General features: G+C 41.8%; 1 protein-coding gene across 1 annotated transcript; it reads left to right on the top strand.

The window, feature by feature from the left end:
- The first annotated feature begins 48 nt into the window (after positions 1-48).
- Positions 49-19,141, top strand: GLOD4 (glyoxalase domain containing 4). Its single transcript, XM_049636717.1, has 9 exons — positions 49-182; positions 2,070-2,119; positions 2,922-3,042; positions 7,532-7,676; positions 10,081-10,217; positions 10,985-11,071; positions 11,347-11,460; positions 11,550-11,636; positions 18,867-19,141. Exons 1-9 carry the CDS (start codon positions 72-74, stop codon positions 18,930-18,932), a joined length of 918 nt encoding a protein of 305 aa, XP_049492674.1. The 5' UTR covers positions 49-71; the 3' UTR covers positions 18,933-19,141.
- Positions 19,142-20,226: the final 1,085 nt, after the last annotated feature.

A 20,226-nucleotide genomic window follows, 5' to 3' on the forward strand; every position in this document is an offset into this window, starting at 1 on the left:
GCGCGCCGGCGGCTGCCAGTGACGTCACCGACCCGTCTGCGCAGCTGCCGGCGGGCAGCACTGTACGGCTGATGGGAGTGGCGCCGGTGGGTATGGCTTCTCGTCGAGCTTTGCACTTCGTATTCAAAGTGGGAAACCGCTTCCAGACGACGCATTTCTTTCGCGATGTCCTTGGAATGAAGGTGCAGACAGGGCCCGGAGGGGCTGGCACACGATGGTGGGGACAAATGGGTGTCCGACCTTAGCCCTGGACTCTTTTTAGCCTTGTCGAGTTTTCAGCTTCGGGAAGTGTTGCATGTCACTGGTTGGGTTAGATGACTTTGAAAGGGGCCTTTATTAGTCCTCGACTGTGTGCCCACACACGTTTCTTTCCTAGTTCATTTGCAGGTATTGAGCCTCAGCCCTCCTGGGGCTTCCAGCCTGGGGGAAAGACAGTAAACAAAAAGTAATATAATACTTTTCCAGTAAACAACTCAGCCTCTTCCGGTTTGGAGCCTTAAGGTTTAGATTGCCTATTTAGAGCTTTGCTTCTCTTAGGGCTGCTTTGAATAGTCCCTTTTGTGTATTCAAAAGCGCCTGCCCTAAGTCAGAACCCATTCTTTCCAACACGCGGAAGCGCCCTCTCCAGCCCTGAGCAGCTGCCATCTACAGGGATCACCTGGGTGGCAAATGTTGGTGGAAGCTATTGGGGAGTGTAAGCAAGGGCTTTAGAGGTGCAAGAGTGCAATTTAATGCAGAGACAGTGCAGAAGTCATGGAGTGCAAGGGCGTTACCTGAATCCATCAGTCATTTAAAATACATCCTCCGTGTTTCATGGTCGTGTGTTGAACTTTGGTGACAAAAATGAAAATGACCCTAGTATCTGTCTTCAACTAAAGCTCCTGGCCTAGGTTGGGGGTGGAGTTGAGAATTGGATTTGTACGTAGTACATTGTACATAGTACAGTAATGGAAGTCAAAACTTGATAAGTGATGGAAAACCACAAAACTCTCCCTTAACATGTTTCCTCATTGATTAAAGGTTGTTATGAAAATTAAATACTGTTATATGTGTAGTATTTGATACATCGTATGTGCTATATAAGTGTTTGCTTCCACTATTACAAAAATATGACAGAAGAGATTTAACTTTGGGCTGGGTCATCAGGAAATAATTCATGGAGACCTTGTGTTTGAGTTGATCTCTAAAGATAGCTAAGATTTCCACAAACCAAGATTAGAGGGAGGAGTATACTAGAAAAGTTGAAGAGCCAATGCAAAGATAAGTTATGTTTGAGAAACACCGCTAGTTTTCTGTGTCTTTAGCTTAGATTACTCAGATGAGGTTGAGATGGGATATCAGGACACTTCTGATAGTATCTTGAATACTAAGAAATTTGGATTTTATGGCACAGTAATTTGGGAGCTGTCTTACATTTTAGAATAGGGTAATGATGTGATCAGAGCTGTGTGCATTAGGCACATAATTTTGTGGTGGTATTAAGGAAAAAGATCAATGAAGATGATTTTTAATAGTCTAGGAGAGAACTGATGGGAACTTGAACTGGAGCAGTAGCAGTGGGAATCAAAAAGGAGAGTAGAAACTAAGACATTGAGAGCCTACTGTGTGTGGGGTTCTGTGTCAAATGGTCTAATAAATTATTTTCACAACACATTGGGAGACTCAGACCCTAAGCAACATTCTCACAGTTACACAACTATTGAGTGACATCCAGAATTCCAAATCAGCATTCTCTAATGCTGAAGGCCAAACTTTGGTTTTTGGGGGATGTTGTTGTTGTTGTTGTTGTTGTTGTTGTTGTTGTTTTAACTACACAGCACTGCTTCCCAGTGTAAGTAGATTTCACAGCTTTGGTTGTCTCACCCTTGGTGTCAAACTGTTCTTCCTTACCTCTCCTACTTCTAGTCTGGGCAAGATACAAAGCTCATTATCTTTGTCTTACAAGTAAAGCTTATATGTTATTATATATAAGTTATAAATGTTTGTGTTTTAACATTTTAAGTTGTGCTAAATATGCTGTATACAGTATACTGGTAACACTTGACAATTTATTGTAATTTCCTTACTAGATTCTGCGGCATGAGGAATTTGAAGAGGGCTGCAAAGCTGCCTGTAATGGGTATGACACCTTGTTTCTAATGTTATTTATTTATGTTTTATTTATTTATATATTTTATTTTTTTATTTTTGAAAGAGACAGAGTGCAAGCAGGCGAGGGGCAGAGAGAGAGGGACACACAGAATCCAAAGCTGACTCCAGGCTCTGAGCTGTCAGCACAGAGCCCGATGCAGGGCTCGAACTCACGAACCGTGAGATCATGACTTGAGCCGAAGTCTGACACTTAACTGACTGAGCCACACAGGTGCCCGACCCCTTGTTTCTTAAAATCTCGTTTAGGCTCTAAATACTCCTGGAGAAGAGAAGACAGTTTCTCAAAGTGAGTATAAGGCAGTGGAATAAATTCAGGAGAAAATAAATTAAGGTGGCAACTTCAAGAACACAAGTAAGTGTGTGTTCTAAATGAAGCAACGCTTTATCAAGGGTCTCTTAAGCTTAGTAGCCATAGCAAGCTGGAAAATTCCAAGCCTCACGAGAATTGCATGTTTGTTGATGGATATGTACGAAAATAAAGGTCAGGTTGGAGAAGCGTCTTTATAGGAGTCTGTCCTTTACTTTAAAGAAAGGTAAACAAATCTTTCCCTCGAATAAGTGCCAGACAGATGGTCTTTGGAGCCTCTGTGGTGGGACCCACACATACTGTCCATTGCTGCTTTTAGCACCAGCTGACAGGTCATCTCATCTTTATGGGTACTTAGAGGACCAGAGGTGACTGCCCACTGCTCTGTCCCAAGAAGTCCTTAGGGGAGGCCTGAGGCAGATTTTGTCTGTGTCACTGGGTTCACTTACTTTCATTTTTCTAGGCCTTATGATGGGAAATGGAGTAAGACAATGGTGGGATTTGGACCTGAGGATGATCATTTTGTCGCAGAACTGACTTACAATTATGGCATCGGACACTACAAGCTTGGCAATGACTTCATGGTAAATGTCATTTCATTCTAGTAGATTTTTGGCTGTGCCTTTTATTGAGATCCCTGATACGACGTTAGGTATGATGACTGCTGAATTGACGGCCTTTGGGTGCAGGTTAGCGATTAGTTTTATGGGGTTTTGTTTTGTTTTGTTTTGTTTTTTTGAGAGTGAGCGTGCAAACAGGGGAGGGGCAGGGAGTGGGGAGAAAGAATCCCAAGAATCCCTAACAGCACAGAGCCTGATGTGGGGCTTGATCCCACAAAAGGTGAGACCGTGACCTGAGCCAAACAAAATCAAGAGTTGGTTGAGCATCCAACTCTTGATTTCAGCTCAGGTCATGATCCTGGGGTTATGGGTTCAAGCCCTGCACTGGGCTCTGTGCTGACTGCTCAGAGCCTGGAACCTGCTTCAGATTCTGCATCTCCCTCTCTTTACTCCTCCCCCGTGTGTTCGTTGTCTCTCTCTCTCTCTCTCTCTCTCTCTCAAAAAAATAAACATTAAAAAAAAAAATTAAGCGGCACGTGGGTGGCTCAGTTGGTTGAGTGTCCGTCTTTGGCTCAGGTCATGATCTCGCCATTTGTGAGTTCGAGCCCTGCGTCAGGTTCTGTGCTGACAGCTTGGAGCCTGCAGCCTGCTTCGGATTCTGTGTCTCCCTGTCTGTCTCTGCCCCTCCCCTGCTCATGCTCTGTCTCTCTCTCGTTCAAAAAATAAATAAACATTAAAAACAAAAAACCTAAAAAAAAAAAAAAAAAGTTAAGACTTAGAAACAGCTTTGACAGAGACAAGACGACTCTGGGGGAATGACTGAACCTTGAGAGGTAGAAGGGCCAGCGTCATGGGTCTGGTCAGGCCCTGATCACCAACCAGAGAATTATCTCTCTTGCGAACTGTTAAGATTGGGCTGCACTATTACAGCCAGTGCTAGAGAAAAACATGAGAAGCTTTAAGGAGAAAGAGAAGAAGGCATTGCATGCGCTACATTCTTTCATGCAAGAATTCAAGTTACTGTGCATCTAATAGTTATAGTATCTTCCTCTTACTGAGCAGTTACTCATGGTAGATATAATGTCTCTGGGCCCAAATACACAGCGAGATAGGAGGCACTAGTTTTTACTCTCTGCTAAGCAAACCTGCCTCATGCTAGATGTTTATTTTGGTCATTTGCTCTTGCTACTCCTGTTAACTCCTGTTAAAATAATAGTGATATCAAGGTGGAATTTTTAGGAGGATCAAATTATCTATAAAAGTGGTTTGTAAATGAAAAGGACTGTTCAGATGTAACATACTAGTATCTTTGTTTTTCTCTTTCTCACTCTGTATGTCTCTCACTAATTTATTCATTTAATAGATATTCACTGTGACTTACTGTATGCCATGTACCTGGTTAGGTCCTGGGGGTACAGTAGAATGAAGCATGTTCCCTGGCCTAAGGAGCTTCCTGTCTTGTGGGGAAACAAGTAAAGAGACAAAAGAATGCAGTGTGATAAGTGCCAGGATTGGGATGGGATGAGGACAGGCAGATGTGGGAACGCCTGGGAAGAACTCCCAGCTTATTCCCAGAGAGGTGAGAGTGCAGGGAAATCTCTCCAGAAGTGACAGCCGAGCCGGTGAGTGGGGTCGGGGTGGGAGAGTGAGACTTGTGTCTCGGCATGCGCGCAGGCCTGGAGGTGAGAGGCAGCATGGCGGTCAGGGGACAGTGAGTAGCACAGTTTGTGTCTAGTGAGGTGCGTGAAGACGAAGGGGCAGTTGTGAGGCTGGAGAAGTAAGCTGGGACCGCATCACGTGAGGGTGTTCAGACTACATTCTAAAAATAGAGTGAAGCCATTTTTAAGCGGCGGGGATGACACCGTGTGGTGTGCAAGAATCCGCCTGGCTGCAGCACGGAGATCAGGTTGGAAGGGAGCCAAGCTGGAAGTGAGGCAACTGGCTCAAAGGGTGGTATGGGAAGCGACTGGCCGCTCCTTACCTAACCTGGTAGTTGTGGGAGATGGAGAGAAGTGGGTGGACTTGAGAGCTGTTTAGGAGGTAGAGTTAAGAGGATTTGGTGATTGAGTGTATGTGAAAATTTCTTTGTGTTTCTCCTTTTCTTCGCTCTCCCAAATTTAAATCAGGGAGAGAAGAAAGAGCAAAACCATTTGGCACCATGAACATTGCACCGGCTCCAGTCAGATGTTGATTGATGGAGCCGCAGGGGCCAGAGAGCATGTAGGTGGAGGAGAGCAGCTCGGCTGTTCCGCCCTGGGTCTTCCTGAGAGACTCCGGCAGGAAAGTATCCCTGAGGAAAGGGACCTTCTGTGCTCCTCAGTTTGTGGAACAAAAAGAAAAACAGGTTACATAGACCTCCCATTTCTGTAAAGAATCCCTGTACATGAGAAAGAGGAGGATGGGGAGCCTGGGTGGCTCAGTCGGTTGGGTGCCTGACTTCGGCTCAGGTCATGATCTCGCGGTTCATGGGTTCAGGCCCCGCGTCAGGCTCTGTGCCGAGAGCACGGGGCCTGGAGCCTGCTTCGGATTCTGTGTCTCCCTCTCTCTCTGCCCCTCCCCCGCTCACCGTCTATCTCTCTCTCTCTCTCAAAAATAAATAACCATTGCAAAATTAAAAAAAAATAAGAGGATCAACAACTTAATTTTTTGAAAAAAGGACAAAAACTGAATAGACAGCCACAGAAAGTAAATGAGAAATGTCTCTTAAACATTGAAAAAAAAACGTTCAACTGCCAAGCTGCCATTTGTCACCGATTGGCAAAACTCAAAAAGTGTGATAACGCACCGTGTTAGAAAGGGTGTTAAAAAAGTGCCACTCTCACACGTTACCAGTAAGGGTGTACATGGCTACAACCTCACTTTGTCACTATCAAAATAGTTAATGCATCTATCCTTTGGCCTTGCAGTTTCACACTTAGGAACTTAGTTTACATGTATGTTAACAAATACGTTTAATGAACTATGTACTAAATTACACATTGTGGTGTTTATTCATGCCACAAACATGTATTGAGTGCCTTCTATGTGCCAGGCACAGTTCTAGGAACTTTGGATAACCAGTGAATTAAACAGACAAAAATTTATGCCTGGCAGGGGAATAAAGTCATAGCAGAATAAGGGGTGGTGGGGATTATGGGACAAGTGACTGGTTTTAGTTTTAACGAAGGTTTCAAGGGTAGGGATCAATGAGGAGGTGACATTAGAGGAAATTCTCTCAGGAGAGAAGAGTTAGGCATGTGGTATCCTGGGGAAGAGCAATCCAGATAGAGAACAGCCTGTGCAGAAGCCCTCAAACAGCAGCTGGCACATTTGAGAAAATGCACGGAGGCCAGTGTGGCTGGAATAGACAGAGCAAGAGGAAAGTGAGAGGAGATGGGTCCGAAATGACCTGGGCTCAGATTGTTTTGGGCCTTTCAGGCCATTAGAAGCCATCCCTGAGCGACATGAGGAGCTATCAAGGGTTTTAAGCAGGGGAAAAACAACATAAGGTCGCTGTCTTGAGAGTAGGGTGTGTTTCAGAAATTTTACTCTGGCTGCAGAATGGAGGATGGATTGACAAGACTCAGGGAAAGAGAGGCTGGCTTTGTTTTTTTTTGTTTTTTTTTTAATGTTTATTTATTTTAAGAGAGCACATGTGCAGGACAGAGAGAGGAAAGAGTGAGAATCCCAAGCAGGCTCCACGTTATCAGTGCAGAGGCTGACGCAGGTCTTGATCTCATGAACTGCGAGATCATGACTGGAGCCGAAATCAAGAATCAGACACATAACTGACTGAGTCATCCAGGCACCCCAAGAGAAGCTGTTATGATAATCCAAGTTAGAAGTGCAGCTGGTCTGGGGTGCCTGGGTGGCTCAGTTGGTTGAGCCTCCGACTTCGGCTCAGGTCATGATCTCACGGTTTGTGAGTTCGAGGCCCGCCTCGGGCTCTGTGCTGACAGCTCAGAGCCTGGAGCCTGCTTTGAATTCTGTGTCTCCCTCTCTTTCTGCCCCTCCCCCACTCACACTCTGTCTCTCTCTCACAAATAAATAAACATTTTTTTTTAATTTAAAAAAAAGTACAGCTGGTCTTATCAGAAGACAGTGTACATTTTTAGGTATTTTGATTAAATTTAAATGATACCTTGATAATTGGCTTAAATTATTTTGTTTAGAAAGCAAAAATAAAAAACATCTTAAATAGGTAGCTGGCAAACTAAAGTAAGATCAAGATTTCTCTGACTAGATCTTTAAAATTAGAAGAGATTATCTTTGTTAAATAAAAATTTTAAACAAAAAACAAAAATGAAAGATTATCTTTGGTGTTAAATGGATCAAACTTCTCTAGCCTTTGAATTTCTGTCCTACAATTCACAACATTTGGAATCTTTGGAGGAGAAATATGTCCTAGGCGAAAATTTTGAATGCCAATTAAATCTTCGGTGGCATCATGTAAAGGCAGCGGGGTTTTGGCTCATTATCTTGTTCTAGAAAAGATCCATGGTTATACAGTTGATGGTACTGTTGTTTGTCATAGGGTATCACACTCGCTTCTAACCAGGCCGTCAGCAATGCCAGAAGGCTGGAGTGGCCACTCAGCGAAGTTACGGAAGGTGTTTTTGAAACTGAAGCCCCAGGAGGATATAAGTTCTATTTGCAGAATCGAAGTCCACCTCAGTCAGGTAATTATAGCGGGACTAGTAAAAGCCCTCTGTCTAACGACATCTTTGATGAAAGGAGAGAGGAGCCAGATTTCTTTCTCCCGTGAAGTCTTTCTGTGTTGCCATGACATGTCTTTCCCAAGCCAGCGTTTTGTTCTTTGAGAAATCATATTTTCATATTAGAACTTCAGTGCATAATTCTAGGGAATCTACACTGGTTTGGGCTCTATTCTACTGGTAATCTCTACTAGGATATTTTCAGCTGTATCAAAATCGATCTCAGACTAGCCGGCACATGAAGAAAACGTTCTAGCTCACGGAGCGGGTATCCTATAGGTAGGAACAGCTCAGTGTTAGTGGACTCAGCAGCTCAGCAATGGCATCAAGAATCCAGCTCTTCTCTCCATTCTCTTGCCCACGGGGGTCCACCTGTCCTAGAGCCGCTTCCCTCGCGGGGAGAGAGAGAGTGCACACATGCAGAAGGGAGAGGCAGAGAGACGGGCCGAGGCGGTGAAAACTGAAGACAAATGTACTGAATTTACCATAGTCAGAACAGCTCTTCAGGGGTCACTTTACAATATAAAAATTTCCAATAATGTTAAATGTTTTAATATAACTTTTATTCTTTTTGGAAAAAATAGATTTTTTTTCCTACACAGATAAGCAAAGAAGAAAGACGAAAACAGTACCCACAAAGCCAGAGATAATCACTGTTAACATTTTAGAGTGTATCTTTCCAATCATTTATCAAAAGGAATGTATATCTATGTATATGTGTGTGTGTACATATATGTATATAAGTATGTATGTGTGTGTGTATATATATGTACATATGTATGTATATATGTATGTATATATACGTATGTACACATATATATGTGTGTGTGTGTGTATGTATGTATGTATGTATATATGTATATCTTATGTTCCATTATAGCGATTCCTATGTATTACATCCAGGAATCAAACAGTTGCCTATTGTTGGATGTTTATGTTGTCCTTAGTGTTTCATTGTTACAAGCAGCAGTGTAAAGAATGTCTTTGTTCAGAAAGCCCTTCATATATCTACAATTACTTCTTTAATTGGTGATAATAGGATAGCTCTTTCAAAAGCAGTTTACCTTTTTTTAGGCTTTGGGTACATTCTGTCAAATTGCTGCCCAGAAATGAACTAATTTACACTCTGCCAGTACTATATGATTATGATTCTCCCCCCTGCCCTATCACAGCTAACACTGTGAACTTTTAAAATTATTTGCCAGTGAGATGGCAAAATGTTGTGTTTTAATTCCAAATTCTTTGATTATTTGTGAGGTTGAATGTTTTTTCATGTGTTCATTGACCATTCCAAGTCCTTCTTTTGTGGGTTACCGCTTTGTGCTTTTTACCTATTTTTTTAGGATGTTCGTCTTTTTCCTACTAATGTTTAAAGGTGATTTAAATATTAAGGACTGGGGCGCCTGAGTGGCTCAGTCAGTCGAGCCTCTGAGTCTTGATTTCAGCTCAGGTCATGATCTGACAGTTCAAGGGTTTGAGCCCTGAGTCAGGCTCTGTGCTGACAGTGTGGAACCTGCTTGGGATCCTCTCTTCCTCTCTTTCTGCCCCTTCCTTGCTCGTTCTCTCTCTCTCTCTCTCTCTCTCTCTCTCTCTCCCCCCCCCCTCTCCCCCTCCCCCTTTCTCTCAAGAATAAATAAATAAACTAAAAGAGGAAAAAAGTATTCAGGACTTTTTGTCATATATGTTGCAAAAATGTTTCTCACTTTGTCATTTACTCTTTGATTATCTTTTTTTTTTTTCTTTTCTTGGAGGGGGGTGGTTGTTGTCTAGGAATTTTCCATTTCATGTGATTAACCTAATACATTTTTTCTTTCCTGGTTTTTCTACCTTTGGTGTCAGGTTTAAAAAAAAATCTTTCTACACCCCAAAATTGTAGCAGTAATAATAATTGTTTTTAGTATTTTCATGATTTCATTTTTTTTTTTTTAACATTTATTCATTTTTGAGAGACAGCACAAGCAGGGAAGGGGCAGAGAGAGAGGGAGACACAGAATCCGAAGCAGGCTCCAGGCTCTGAGCTGTCAGCACAGAGCCCAACGGGGCTCGAACTCACAAACCGTGAGATCATGACCTGAGCCGAAGGCGGATGCTTAACCCACTGAGCCACCCAGGCACCCCATGATTTCATTCTTTAAACTAAATCCTTTAACCCATTAGGAATGTATTTTGCCATTTCGTTTAAAGGTGTAGTTTTTCTAACCAAATGACAAGCCAGCTTTCTTCATGCCATTTTTTGAATAATATGCACTTTCATACTGATCCCTTTCTTATCGTAAACTGAACTCATCTATACACGAGCCTGATTTAGTCTTCCTGTTCTATTCCACTGTGCTGACCTATCCATTCCTACTGTTTTATTACTCTCCAGATCCTATATTAAAAGTAACTCTAGCAGTGTCTGATCTTCAGAAATCCTTGAACTACTGGTCTAATCTACTGGGAATGAAAATTTATGAAAAAGATGAAGAGAAGCAAAGGGCTTTGCTGGGCTATGCTGATAACCAGGTGAGTGATCTTGGAGAGAAGTAATCTGTTACTTTGAGTTTGGCTTACAAATGAGGATCACATGAAGGTTATTCTCAGAGTCTTTTCACAGTGACTCAATATTTACATAGGTAAGCAGAAAGAAGAAAATAAAAATTGCTGATAACCATCACCCATATATTATCTTTGTTTATTTTTAGGGCTATAACCTTTCAGAAGTGGAATTGCGGAGTCAGAAGTGATCATTGATTTTCATCTTTTTTTTTCCCCCTTAAATAACCTAGCATTTGAACATGATTTAGTCCGTGCACTCTGACTCAGTAGGTCTACTCCCAGGAATTTATTTTACAGACCTACTCACCATACACGTGCACAAAGAAATGTGTACAAAGTTGTCTGTTGCAGCACTGTTTGTAATAGCAGAAGATAAGAAATAACCTCAGTGTTCTGTGCATTAGAGGAGTAGTTCAGTAATTTATGGTTCATCCATAGAATGGATTACCGTGCAGCTGTCAGAAAGAATGGGGTGAATCCTTACGTGCTGACATAGTAACATTGGGTAGAAACAAGGGACAGAATAATGTGTAAATTATGCCACCGTTTGTGTGAAAAAAAAAAAGATCTGTGCATGCCATGTGTCTTCCAGGAAACTGTTGACTAGTTGCCACTGGGGAGAGTAGAAGGGAGCGTTAGTTTTAACTTTATTCCTTTAGTACTGTTTGAATTTTTTTTTTTTAACCATACATATAACGTGTTCCAAAAAATAAACCTTTCTTATTTCTTTTCAGTGTAAGCTCGAACTACAGGGTATCAAAGGTACAGTTGATCATGCAGCAGCTTTTGGAAGAATTGCCTTTTCTTGCCCCCAAAAAGAGGTAATGTTTGGTCTTAGATCTTTGGTTTAAGCTCTATGACTAGCTGGTTGAACCTGCTAAGAATGTCGCCCCCCCCGCCCCTTCTTTCGGTTCATTCTGATTGTGGCTTTGGTATCAAGTTCAACAGTTGTCTCAAGAGCAGCTGAGATAATAAAATCAAACACATGGTGCCCGAGTTCTCTCTGGTTGATCTCATCCTCCCCCAGGGCCGCTGAGGACCACAGCGTGAGTGGTACATGACCCCTTGCTCACTTTGCCTCTTTGTCTTCCTCAAGTTATCAGACTTAGAAGACTTAATGAAAAGGGAGAACCAGAAGATTCTGACTCCCCTGGTGAGTCTGGATACCCCAGGGAAAGCAACAGTGCAGGTGGTCATTCTGGCTGACCCTGTAAGTATTACTCAGGGAAGGGATGGGCTGCACCAGGGGTTTCTGCAAGGTGTCTTTCCGCCAAATTTCTTTTCTCTTTATTGCGGTAGGATGGACATGAAATTTGCTTTGTGGGGGATGAAGCATTTCGAGAACTTTCTGAGATGGATCCAGAAGGAAGCAAATTGTTGGATGATGTGAGTCTTATTTCTGACTTTATATGCCCACAGGCCCACCGGGGATGGTCTTAAGTGTGTGGGGGAAGGGCCAAAGCAACAGGTTCCACAGCTGTGTCCTTTTGCTGTTGGGGTGACTTCTGAGCCAGGACTATGTGTTTTCATTGCCACCCATATGACTCTTGTTTTGTTTGAAGATTTTATTTTTAAGTAATCTCTACACCCAACATGGGGCTCAAACACACAACCTTTGAAATCAAGAGTCTCATGCTCTACCGATTGAGCCAGCCAGGCACCCCTAAAATATTTTATGTTTTTAAAGTAATCTACACCCAACGTAGGGCTTGAACCCACAGCCCCAAGATCAAGAGTCGCACGCTCTACCAACTGAGCCAGCCAGCAACCCCCCCCACCACCCTCGTGACCCTTAACTGGGTGCAGCATTTGTCCCTTCGCATGTGCCCAGGCTGCCTGGGCAACCACTGCTGCTCTGCTGTATGCATCATGACTCCGCTTGGTAAGGGAAATGCCCGGATGCACCCCTTCACTTTTTAGCTCTTTTGGTCCCCTCATCTCCAATCTACACTGCCACTCCTGTCCTTTCCAGTGAATGGTTCTCCTCCACACACAAACAAGCTTTCAAGTCTCCCATCTTTTAAAAATCTTTTACCCTCAAACTCCTTCTCCATATTTCTTTTAAAAAATCTGTCCACATACCGTTTCTACTTCTTACCCCTTTCATGCTTCAGCCTGTTGTGCGCTGGCTCTGTGACTCTGTGAAACGCTCATGTAGATGTCACCCATGACCTCCGTCTCGCTTAGTCCCACAGCTACTTTTCTATCTTCCTCAAACTCAGTCTTCCGCAGCACCCAAAGCAGTTGTTGTACTCCAGCTCCTGGCACACACCTGGTGTGTAATAGGAACTCTGCGAGTGCTCTGTTGATGATTAAAGGAATGAATCAATCTGTCCTGGTTCTGTCACTTAATATCTGTGTGACTGACCTTAAGTGATTTGCTTAAATTCTCTGAACTTCAGTGTTGTTTTCCTTTAAGAAATCTCTGTGTCCAATGTGGGGCTCGAACCCACAACCCTCAAGATCAAGAGTTGCATGCTCAGACGCCCCTAAACTTCAGTTTTCTTACCTAAAAATTTGAGAAAATCATATTAGCCACCTCCTAGGATTGTCGTGTGGCTTCTAGAACGTGGCAAACTGCTGACATAATAACAGACATTCAGTTAATGTTAGCGAAAGCAAGAGACAGAAAATGTAGCATTTATAAATTTTATCATGAAGGAAAGGAGAATGTCAGGCAACCTCTCAGGTGGCACATTCGTTAGACTCTTTTCCTTCTTACTTTTTCATATCACTGACCAACTTCGTCCTCTTTCGAGCTCACTTCTGCTTTGGTCTTACAGATCCTGCCATCTTCATATTTGACAGCTTCGCAGACACAGGCATGGCTTTCTGTCTCATTCCAAAATGATTTAGTGCGGTCCCACTTTGGCTCTTTTATTCTCATGTACCATTCTTCTTCTCTGAGTCCTCTCGTTACCTCTGCGCTGAGCTGCAACCATCATTCTCCGACCCTCTTTTTTTTTTTTTTTTTTTTTAATTTATTTATTTTGAGAGGCAGCAAGAGCAGGGGAGGGGCAGAGAGAGGATAGAGAGTCCTAATCAGGCCCCGCACTGTCAGCGCAGAGCCCAATATGGGGCTGAACCCATGAACCATGAGATCATGACCTGAGCTGAAAACAAGAGTTGAACACTTAACTGACTGAGTCACCCAGGTACCCCCATTCTCTGACTTCTAATTTCTAGTCCCTACTCCTCCCTAAGCTCCAAACAAGTATTTTTTGTTGTTGTTACTGAGGTAAAATATACATGATATTTTTTTTTTTTTTTTTTTTTTTTTAAGAGAGCTTGAGCAGGATAGAGGGGCAGAGGGAGAGAGAGAATCTGGGCTACCCACGAGCCCCTGCCTAGAATTTAAATAAACAGAAATTTAGTGTTCAATTTGATAAGTTTTGACAGCTAACTCTTCTCATACAACTGCTGCTCAAAATATAGAGCACTTTCATCATTGTAGAAAGTTCTCTTGTGCCCATTTCCAGCTAGTTCCCACCAACTACTACAGTAGCTGACTACTGTACTGATTTCTGTCACATTATTTGTGTTTGTCCTTGGACTTAAAAATGGAATCATTCAGTAGATATTCTTTTGTGCCTGGATTCTGTCACCCAACATAACATTTTTGGGATTCCTCCATGTAATTGTACATATCAGAGTTCTTTTTTTTTTATGTTTATTTATTTCTTAGAGAGAGAAAGAACATGAACGGGGAGGGACAGAAAGAGAGAGAGAGAGAGAGAGAGAATCCAAAGCAGCCCAATTCGGGGCTCAAACTCACAAACCGTGATGAGATCATGATGTGAGCCAAAGTCGGACGCTTAACTGACTGAGCCACCCAGGTGCCCATGTTCTTTTTTTAATTGCTGAATGGTATTCAGTTTTATGAATATGATGATTTGCTTACCCATTCTTCCAATGGTGGATATTTGAGTTGTTTCCAGAGTTTTATCTATTTATAAGGAAGACTACTATGAACATTCTTTTTTTTTTTTTTTTTAAGTTTCTTTATTTTGAGAGAGAGACAGAGAGCACGAGTTGGGGAGGGGCAGAGAGAGAGGGAGAGAGGAGGAGAATCCCAAGCTGGCTCCTTGACATTAGCACAGAGGCTAACACGGTGCTTGATCCCACAAACTGTGAAATCATGACCTGAACTGAAGTCAAGAGCCAGATACTCAACCAGCTGAGCCATCCAGGCGCCCCTACTGTGAACACTCTTGTGTGAATCTTATAGACATGAATCATTTTTCTTGGGTAAATACCTAAGAGTGGAACTGTTTTTACTTTGTAAGAAACTGCCACCGCTGTACAAAGCGGTTGAACCATTTTACGCTCCTACCAGCCATGTACGTATCTGAGAGTTCCGACTTTTCCACATCCTCATCAGCATTTGTGCTCTTCTGGGTTTTTGTTTTAGCTCTCCTAGAACATGTGCAGAGGTTTCTCAGTGTGGCTTAATGTGCATTTCCCTGATAATTGTTGATGTTGAGCACCTTTTCATTTGCTTATTGCCTATTTGCATATCTTCCTTCATGAATTTTATGTTCAAATCTTTCATCCATTTCTTTCCTTAGTAGATTTTATTTTTAATACTTGATGATTAAAAATTCCAGAAACACATAGGAGAATACAGCAAATCCCTATGTGATTGTCACCATTCAACTCTGCCATAATCTTTCATCATTCCCTCCACCCCACTTTTTTTTTCCCCCCCTCGGGAATTTTAAGGCAAATCTTAGATGCTGTATTTCAGTCCTAAATACTTAAGTATTTTATACATTTTAAGATAACTTAAAAGAAGTAAAAATTTAAAAAAATAAAAATCAAGAAATTCTTATATACCATATTGATATTACACCCAAAAAAATCAATGCTATATCCTTAATGTCAGTTGAGACCCAGTTTTTGTTAAAATTTCCCTGAGCATCCAATGCAGGGCTCCATCCCACAACCCTGGGATCATGACTGAGCCAAAATCAAGAGTCAGATGCTCAACCGACTGAGCCACCCAGGCACCCCTCCCTATGTATTTTTTAATTAGCTTTAATATAATTGGACTATATCAATACAGAACAATGTATATGATCCACTGAGTTTCATGACAAACAGATTAGAAGACACACCTCTGATCTCTTTTACATCTTAGCTATTCTAGTCTATAATCTCTAAATATGAACATATTTCCATACTGTGTGTCTGTTCACATGACTTTATTCTCCTGGAATGGCCCTTCTGTCATTTGAGTTTTTGCTTATTTTTCAAGGCCTGCTCAAATCTGTTTTTTTAAAAAAATCTCATTGATTTATTGGAGTTCTGGAAGCAAGTCATTTGTTAAATCTCTACAAATGCAAGTACTATTCCCAGTCTGTGGCTTGCTGATTTATTTTAACACAGTCTTATAAGAACAGAAAAAATTTTAGTCTCCAACTATTTGTTATCTTTCCACATTTTTTCTTGTGGTTGATTGCGAGTTTCATAGTGTTGTGGTCTGAAAATATGCACGGTATGATCTCAGTCTTTTTGTACTTGTTGAGGGCTGATTTGTGTCCCAGTATGTGATCTTTTCTGGCGAATGTTCCATGTGCACTTGAGAAGAATGTGTATTCCACCGCTTTAGGATGAAATGTTCTGAATGTATCCATTAAGTCCATCCGGTCCAGTGTGTCATTCAAAGCCATTGTTTCCTTGTTGATTTTCTGTTTAGATGATCTGTCCATTGCTGTAAGTGGGGAAGAGCAGAAAAAATTTTAAGTCCAGTTTTATCAGCTTTTTTTTATGTTTAGTGCTGTCTCTGTCCAGACTAGTGTTAACAGCCAGCGAAACCTCTTCACCCATTTCAAAAAGTAGAAAAATTAGGGGCACCTGGCTGACTCACTTGGAAGAGCATGCAACTCTTTGATCTCAGAGTTGTGAGTTCAAGCCCCACATTGGGTGTAGAGATTACTAAAAAATAAATAAAACTTTTTTTTTTTTTTTTTTTTTTTTTTTTAAGCAGAGCAATTTAGGGGCTCCTGGGTGGCTCAGTTCGTTAAGTGTCTGACTTCAGCTTAGGTCATGATCTCACAGTTCATGAGTTCAAGCCCCGTATCAGGCTCTGTGCTGACCTCTCAGCCCTTGGAGCCTGCTTTGGATTCTGTGTCTCCCTGTCTCTTTGCCAGTGCCCTGCTCATGCTCTGTCTCTCTCTCTCAAAAAATAAACATGAAAAAATGTTTAAAAAAAGGTGGAGCAATTTAACATTTTTATCTATTAGAAGGAAGACTGTTATGAACATCCTTGTATAAGTCTTGTAGACATGTTTCATTTCTCTTGGGTAAATACCTAGCAGTGGAACTGCTTTTACTTTCACATTTAATAGGCTTTTTATCTTAGAATTGTTTTGGAATTAAAAAGCAATTTTTGAACATTGTTTCTCCTCATCCCTAAGTTCTGTTAACTATTTAGTCACCAAGAGGTGTGAGTTCCACTCTGAAATCTCTCGTCTATCCACTTCCCTTTGGAAAGGGCCCTCATCATCACCTATAATAGTGCAAAAGCCTCCTCTCACCTTCCAGCCATCCCTGCTGCCAACACCAGCTTTCTAACACATAAATCCAGTAATTTCAAAAACCGTTTAGTCTTCTCATAGCTCCTGCTGCCTCCAGGATACATTCCAAACTCTGACAGAGCATGGAGCGTGTCTGGCCCTTCCCTGCTATCTGATCCGTGCTGCCCCTCTCCCACCCTTCCTCCTGTTCTAGTCCCACTGAGCCGTGTATATTCACCAAGATGTATCTTCTTGCCTCCACCCGAAGGTTTGTTTCCTTCCTTCTTAGTCAGCTCATCCTTCGGAACTCAGAAGCTTTCTTGGATCCTCCACACCAGCGTTTGTTGTTTCCCTCATTTTTTATGGCTCCTAAGTGACAGAAACTCCTGCACCTTTGTCGGTTTTCTCTTATTTTGCATACCTTGATTTTCAAAAACCTTTTTATGTTCATCAAAAGAAAGTCACATAACACTAAGATTTTATATAAGTCGGTGCGACGGTGTCTAGTCCCATCTCTGAATCCCACCGCCCAAGACAGCCACTTTCACCTTCACGGTTTCTAAATAAAAAATACGTATACTTCTGTTTCTTCATTTTCGGTGGCAGACACCATCTTTGCACTTCCTGCTGAGGTATATGAGTCTTTTTATACCATTTCTCCAACCACTTAGTTGTTTTCTTTTGGTCTGATATCACCTTGTTCGTGCTTCTCTTATAGCAAATGCCCTACGAGACACACACATGCATGCTCCCTCATGCAAAATAGTTGTCTCCATCTGAGTCCTCAGCTATTCTGTGTGCTCCTCAAAGCCTCAGACTAGGTCTCTGCCACCACACCCGAACCTAGCATAATACCTGGCTCATAATGAAAACTGACATTTTTAAAGGTATTTCTGTACTTGATTTTTGACTGAATAGGTTAATGTATATCCTTACCAAATACCCTTTTAGCATATGCATGTTTGTATTACAGGAAGTTGGGTTTCTTTTAATGTTTTTATCTTTTTGAGAGAGAGAGAGAGAGACAGAGAGCGAGCAGAGGAGAGGCAGAGAGAGAGAGAGAGAGAGAGAGAGAGAGAGAGAGACAGAATTCGAAGCAGGATCCAGGCTCTGAGCTGTCAGCACAGAGCCCAATGTGGGGCTCAAACTCACGAACCATGAGACCATGACCTGAGCCGAAGTTGGACGCTTAACAGATTGAGCACCCAGGTGCCCCTGGACAGGAAGTTTTAAAAGACTTAGGTTCTAAGCCTGGATCACTCTATAAGCCCTTCTCCATGGTCTCAGCCTCATGGAATAATAAAATAAAAACACTCTAGTGGAACCAAAGCATATTCACAAGGCTTCCTTTTTAATTAAGAGGCCCCAAACTAACCAAACAGTACCAGCATCAGTAGAATGGTATCAGAGGAGTCATTGTAAAAGCAAATCATTCCAGGCTTAATGGCTAAAACATGAAAATAGCTTTTCATATCTGGTCTCGTAACACTGCGTCTCATTAGCACTGAAAGTTCTTGAGAGCCTACCCAGACGCGAAGAGTGACAAGCCTTCTGTTCTACCAAGGACCCCCGCAGACTAGGGGTCTTGCTCCTTGCTCTCTGATCAGTCAGTTGTCCAGCCACACCCCCTGGCTGCACGCTTTACCCTTCGCTCTGCCATGTGAGAATCTGCAAACAGTTGCTCGAAACTCATCAGCATCCAGTGAAATTAAACGTAATACTCTAGGGGCGCCTGGGTGGCTTGGTCGGTTAAGCGTCCGACTTCAGCTCAGGTCATGATCTCACGGTCCGTGAGTTTGAGCCCTGCGTCGGGCTCTGTGCTGACAGCTCGGAGCCTGGAGCCTGCTTCACATTCTGTGTCTCCCTCTTTCTCTGCCCCTCCCCCACTCATGCTCTGTCTCTCTCTGTCTCAAAAATAAATAAACGTTAAAAAAAAATTAAAAAAAAACAACAACATAATACTCTATATCGAATGAATGCATTCAGTATATTGTAATTGTTAATGACTGTGGACAATGCACTTGCAATGAGAGGTACCAAGTGGACTGTATGTTTTGTTTTATAGACTTAAATATATATTCCAATTCTCTTTCTATAGGCAATGGCGGCAGATAAAAGTGATGAGTGGTTTGCTAAACAAAATAAACCAAAGGCTTCGGGTTAACAGAAGACATCTCATGGAACAAGCATTTGTGATTCCTGTCTAGCACGTGCAAGGCCTGATGTGTCTGTCCATGCCTGATAAACGCTCTCACAACTTGGTTGTTTCCTGTACAGGCAAGGAGGCTGGGGTGGTGAAGATCTGTGTGTTTTAATCTTTGAAAGCTCCAAGACACATTTAGAAATAAAATCTTACTATTGTCAGTCCCATTAGAGGAGAACTCTTGCTGTAAGCTGCGCTGTCACTGGAATGGCACATTCTATGTGTAACTCTAGTGGATTAGAATTATTTTCAGCCTGGGCAACTATGTGGGACATGACCTTTGGTTGGAGATGGAGGGAATTTTGATAAGCTTATGGCAGGAATACTTCCAATACCATGAGAGTATGCTCTTCTAATGCCTTCCTCTGGCAGGCCTTGACAGTGAAACATTTTAAAGACATTTTGTTCATTGAATCAAAAGATTTGACTAACACCCACACATTCCTTGCTTTAAATTTTTGAGTATCCAGAGAAAACAGATGGAAGGATCTAATGTGTTGTGCTGCTACATGCCTGGCTTCAGGCCACTTTCTTTATATAATTTTTCTAAATCCTCACAAGAATTTCAATTTCTTAAACATGGATTAGATTTCTTAACTATGGATTAGATTATTTCTTTAGCGTGAAAAATTTTATTTTAACATTTTCTTATAGTTTTCTGTTTGGTTCTGCAGAACAAATTTTAATGATTGGAAACAGAATTATATTGGCCATATTTATTCTTAAATGGTTTTTGAAAGTATACTCCTGAAATCAAGTTTTTATACCAGCCATAAGATTCATTATTTGAAATGGTTGTGGCCAGGTTCTAATTATAGAGAAGAAACTGAGGAGATTGAAAAGGGCTGGCTCAGAGGTTCCCAGTTCCAGAATAATATGTATGAAATTACCTCAGTTATTCTCCCTTGCTGGCAGGAAATTTCAGGGTTTCAGTTCATCTTATAGGGTGGTCTTACCTTCACTGACAGAAAACAGTCCTTTTCCAGCTCCAAAGGACTTTTCATTCAACTTAAATTCCCTGTCTTAGGGAAGCAATCACGAGGTTCAAAGCAAACCAAGTTTAGATGTTCCTTCCCTAAACAGTTGGTTCACCTATTTTCACGTACATGGGGAAATTATTGTGTAAATTTTGAACAACCAAACTTCTCTGTGTCTCTTTAGACTAAGATTTGTTAATTCTCAGATTTCCCTTTAGCTTAATGAGTAATTCTTGATGTTTATCTCTGGTAATACTGTTCTTGTACAAAGAAACTAT

Source organism: Panthera uncia, chromosome E1, assembly GCF_023721935.1.
Source record: "Panthera uncia isolate 11264 chromosome E1, Puncia_PCG_1.0, whole genome shotgun sequence".
NCBI lineage: Eukaryota > Metazoa > Chordata > Mammalia > Carnivora > Felidae > Panthera > Panthera uncia.

What these genes read in the sequence shown, in the direction of transcription:
- GLOD4 (XM_049636717.1), top strand. Translation starts at nt 72, where the DNA reads ATGGGAGTGGCGCCGGTGGGTATGGCTTCTCGTCGAGCTTTGCACTTC. An exon ending in GCGATGTCCTTGGAATGAAG is followed by an intron (nt 183 to 2,069) that starts GTGCAGACAGGG and finishes TTTCCTTACTAG; the next exon opens with ATTCTGCGGCATGAGGAATT. An exon ending in TCGAAGTCCACCTCAGTCAG is followed by an intron (nt 7,677 to 10,080) that starts GTAATTATAGCG and finishes ATTACTCTCCAG; the next exon opens with ATCCTATATTAAAAGTAACT.